General features: G+C 38.4%; 1 protein-coding gene across 1 annotated transcript; it reads right to left on the bottom strand.

The window, feature by feature from the left end:
* Positions 1–3,300: 3,300 nt before the first annotated feature.
* Positions 3,301–4,248, bottom strand: LOC126011212 (olfactory receptor 2A5-like). Its single transcript, XM_049774949.1, has one exon. The coding sequence runs from the start codon at positions 4,246–4,248 to the stop codon at positions 3,301–3,303; it is 948 nt and encodes a 315-aa protein (XP_049630906.1).
* Between the last annotated feature and the right edge of the window lie 765 nt (positions 4,249–5,013).

Raw genomic sequence — 5,013 nt, 5'->3', positions numbered from 1 at the left:
GACCATATGGGATGCTGGGAACTGAACCCAGGTCTGTCCCCAATCAGCTGCATGCAAGGCAAATGTCCTACTGCTGTTCCAGCCCTGTTACAACTAATCTTGAAAAGAACATGATGCTGCTAATGAATCATCCCATGTAGATTGGTTCAGAGAACTCTGTGGCCTTCCCAGAATGGGGGTAGGCAGATTCCACTTTCTGTCTTGAAGGCACAGCAACCTGCAGCCATACCAGACACCCTCTGAATAGAAATGACTCAGCTCCCACAACTGAACCCCATCAAGCTGCCAAGCCACAAATAATTTCAACTCTATATCTCCTGAAGCACTCATGGCCTCACATGCCTCTAAATTTCCTGATACTGACATCCCAGTACTGCAAATTTCATGGGAAAGTTGCATAGAAGACCACCAACCGCAGTGAGTGAAAATAATAACAAAAGGCCCAATCAGCACCAGCCATTTCAGTAAATCCTCAGACAATGATTTTAGTAACTACAATGAGAGATAATTTCACAGATTGACTTTTATTGATCTGTCTTTTTATAATTCATTTGCCTTTTTGTTGTAATAAGAAGTATGAAGTAGATTTATTTGTGTCTGATAATGGAGCAGGTTTAGGAAGGTGACATTGTGGTGGGAAAGTTACACTGGTGATGGGAGAAGGAACATTGAATGCCTGAAAAAACAGTTGTGAACAATAGCTAAAGTGTGAAAAAGTTTCACCGGAACCACGGAGAATGACTCGGGTTTGATGGACTGGCATGCCTGAAACCCAGAGTTGGTCTTATGCCAATAAACTTCTGGGGTGAGGCCTTTGTGTAATCAAGCCAAGGATTTTTTTTTCATTTTCTCCGTTTTTCTGGACCTATGCAAACAACGGTGATTGCCGCTATCACACCATTACTATATTTTTTTACTCTTATCCTTTAAGGAAAAAAAATACAATTTACTGAACTTAAAAACAAGTAACTGTAGTAGAATGCCTGTCTCGAATACAGGCAGGGGATGGGAAGGGGGGAAGGGGTAATGTTACACTGGTGAAGGGGGGTGTTCTGGTTATGACTGTAACCCAACTATGATCATGTTACTTAAATAAAAAATATATTTAAAAAAGAAACAGTTGTGAAAAAATTTAAATCATGGTATTACAATAAAAATATATAGATTAGTTTACATGGATTACTATATGTGATCCTCAACAAAATGGTATCATAATATGAGTTGCTACTCACGGGGGTAATAAATTCTACTTAATAACCACATTTTTATTTTTCCTAGATAAGAGCCAATAGTACAGTATGTAAAGGCATGATATGGAAAACATGTTAGCATACAAAGGACAGAATGATCCAAATTATAAGATGGAAAACTCCTTGAAGAAATAGATTAGGACTGGTCAAGGATTTTTTTTTTTTTTTTTGGATCACACCCGGCAGTGCTTGGGGGTTATTCCTGGCTCTACGCTCAGAAATTGCTCCTGGAAGGCTCAGGGGACCATATGGGATGCCCCGATTCGAACCATCATCCTTCTGCATGAAAGGCAAATGTCTTACCTCCATGTTATTTTTCTGGCCCCTGGTCAAGGATTTTGATTTATTTTTATCACCACACATCCAACTATTCTCAGGGCTTTTTTCCTGGCTCTACACTAAGGGGTCACTTCTAGTGGACTCGGGGGGGGGTGCATATGGAATTCTGGAGACTGAACCTGTGTTTATTGCATACACAACAAGCACCCTAATCTCTGTATTTGCTCTCTGACCCCAGTATTTATATTTTAATTTTTTTCTGTGTGGTTTTAAAAATTCTTGGCTACCCAGAAAAGAAAAAATTTAGAAAATATCAACACACACAAAAGAAAACATTAACACACAAACACTGAAAATTGAGTTTACTGAGTTTGTCCAGTAGAACATGAAGTTAGTGACAAGTGTAAAGGAAAATATACTAAATTTTCAAAATTTAGTAAGAAGAAATTTGACATGTTGTGTTCTTCTTTTTTTTTTTTTGCTTTAACATTTCATTATTTTATTTTTTACATTTGGCCCTAAATTCTTATTTTTTAATTCCAATGATAGCTTTATTTAAGCATCATGATTACAAACATGTTTGTAGTTGGGTTTCAGTTATAAAAACATATGCTGTGTTCTTCCACAAGATATTGTATGTCTCAACAATAACAAATCAACTATAGGACCAATTGAAGGGATTGCTCAGCTCTGGAAAAGGTGATGGCAGAAATTATTTTCACTACAGAATACCCTCCTGCTTTTCCATGCAATCAACATTGCTAGTCTCCCATGAAACACACTCTTGTGGGAAAAAAATTGTCAGAAGCTTTCACCGGGAGCAGAAGATAGAATATAGATCACGTTCTAACTAGCTAATTATAAGTTCATTTAACATCTTTAGACTGGACCTATACAATCTAACCTTGTTTTATTAAAGACCTCTGCAACCAGAAAAATACTTTGGCTCTTATCACTAATTGATCTCAGTTGAACTCAGTTCGACTGTGACACTTCTCAGAGTTGCGGTGGGTGCCAGACATTTGAGATGTCATTAAAATAGTAAATTTGATGGCCTCTGGATGCATAGTTGGTGATATTCAGGTATAAAATCTCAGCAGGAACACCAGAGTGCCAATGATCAGAATATCACCACTGACCCTGACCTCCCACTTCTTCCAATATAACCAACATGTCGGAGTTCATGACAAAGATATAATTAAAAAAGCAGTAGTGGACCAAGTTCAATGGCATTCTCAAGTCGATGGTCAATATAACTACCTTTTGGGTTGAGAGTCTTGAGTATTTTGCTTTACTATTGTGGAATTCTGTAACCTGGTTGGTCCAAGATGGTATCACAGTTGCTGACACAGCTAACATGGAGTGCACCCACAGGCCCTCTACATGCTGGAAGCTTGCTCTCTGTCAACATCAGTGATGCTCAAGTTTTCATGATCTGTATCACCTACCTTGTTATTAGCCAATACTCCCATGCCTAAACAGCTCAGCATGGATTTAAAGTCAGTTATTATTTAGGCACAATGAACTCATAAAAACATTTCACATACATGAAAATTCAACTTCAAAGAATTTAGGTGACTCTTCCAAAGTCATAGATCTGTGATGGGCACAGTTCTCTTTGCATTCTTTCCTAATACAGAGGCCAAATGAATGCAATTTTCCCCCAAGCTCTTACTTTCATATTAGCATTCTAAGTAAGCCCAAAAACTTCAGTGAAAGTTAGAATGGTTTATACAGAGACAAGAGTCATTGCAGACAATCTTAGTATTGGCTATTGAGTATCTTCACTTTTTCCAATCAATTTGAGAAAAGCCCTCTTCACATCCTTGTTACGGAGACTATAGATTATAGGGTTGAGAAAAGCAGAAATTACATTGTAAAACAGGGCCAACTTCTTGTCATCCTCAGGTGAGGCTTCAGAGCCAGGCCTCATGTACATAATCATGCATGGAATACAGAACATGGTGACCACTGTGATATGGGAAGCACAGGTAGAGAAAGCCTTAATTCGCCCTTGTGTAGAGCGAATCTTTAGAATAGCCATGAAGATGCGAACATATGAAGCTAGAATGAGTGATAATGGGATTAGGAGCAAGATGAAACCCAAGATAAAGTCCACTTGGTCATTGAGGGATGTATCTGCACAGGCCAACTTCAAGACAGCAGGAATTTCACAAAAGAAGTGGTTGATTTCATTGGGGCCGCAGTAGGGCAGTTTCATGGCAAAGACAGTGTAGACAAGAGCACAAATGAGACCACAAAGAGCAGAGCTGATTGCTAAGAGTATACACAGTGTTTGACCCATTTTCACCCCATAGTGGAGTGGATAGCAGATGGCAACATATCTGTCATATGCCATGGCTGCAAAAATCCAGGTCTCAGTAATACCCAAAGTCAGAAAAATATACATCTGGACCACACAGCCAACAAAGGAGATGGTCTTGTTTTTGCTTATGAGAATAACCAACATCTGGGGCACAGTGGTGGTGGCATAGCTGAGGTCCAGCAGAGATAGGATGCTGAGGAAGAAGTACATGGGTGTGTGGAGGCGTACATCTATTCTGATCAGGGTTACAATGAGTCCATTGCCCAAGACAGTAAACAAATAGACAAAGAGGAAGAGAAAAAATAGGATCCAATTGGTTCTGGGGTTTCTGGAGAATCCCAGGAGGATAAATTCAGTTACAGAGCTCTGATTTTTCCATCCTCGAATAAGCATGTCCTTCCTTCTGATATGAACTATGTATTCCTGAATCCTTTACAGTACCTGTGAGAGAATATCATGTGAGATCAATAGATGTATAAACCAATGGCATCTTAGAATAAAATAATAAAGCTAAGAGATTCATTTTCACAATCCACTATTGAATTATCTAGTTATTGCTGATTAAATTCCAAGGGCCCCATTGAAGAAGTAATGATGTTTTGAACAGCAAAAATGATGTTTTGAAGAATATACACACACATAAACACTCACACATGACTCAAACACCAAATTGAGGAGGGTAGGGAAGTAAAATACTGCTTGTATTAACTAAAAAAGATGCAAAGTTATCACCAGTTTGTAAAATCAAATTTTTCTAGGAGCTGGAGAGATAGTACAGTGGGTAGGGTTTAATCCTTGAGAGCCCCATATAGTCCCCTAAGTCCCACCAGGGTGATCCCTGACACAATGCCAAGATTAAGCCCTGAGCACAGCTGCACATTATCTCCAAAAAAATCCCCCAAAATATCATTCTAATCTCAAGATGAACAGGTATTGCAAATTATTGTGTAAATATAAAAAAATGAAAATCCTACATGTTTCTCTTTTATTTCTCTTCTTTATTCCATACCTTTGATAAGCCACACACCATACATTTTCAGGAGAAAGGAGAACATTAAGTGAATATTTTCCTTAAAAATCACAATTCCTTATCCCTCCTATTTGACTCGTGTTTGCAATGTTTACAACTGTAAAGAATTAGTTATTAACATGTCAGAG

Source organism: Suncus etruscus, chromosome 6, assembly GCF_024139225.1.
Source record: "Suncus etruscus isolate mSunEtr1 chromosome 6, mSunEtr1.pri.cur, whole genome shotgun sequence".
Classification (NCBI taxonomy): Eukaryota; Metazoa; Chordata; class Mammalia; order Eulipotyphla; family Soricidae; genus Suncus; species Suncus etruscus.
Note: the sequence above shows the minus strand (reverse complement) of the source record. Positions and strands in the feature narration are given on the sequence as shown.

Excerpts from the sequence above, each read along its gene's own strand:
- LOC126011212 (XM_049774949.1), bottom strand. The coding sequence starts at position 4,248 with ATGCTTATTCGAGGATGGAAAAATCAGAGCTCTGTAACTGAATTTATC.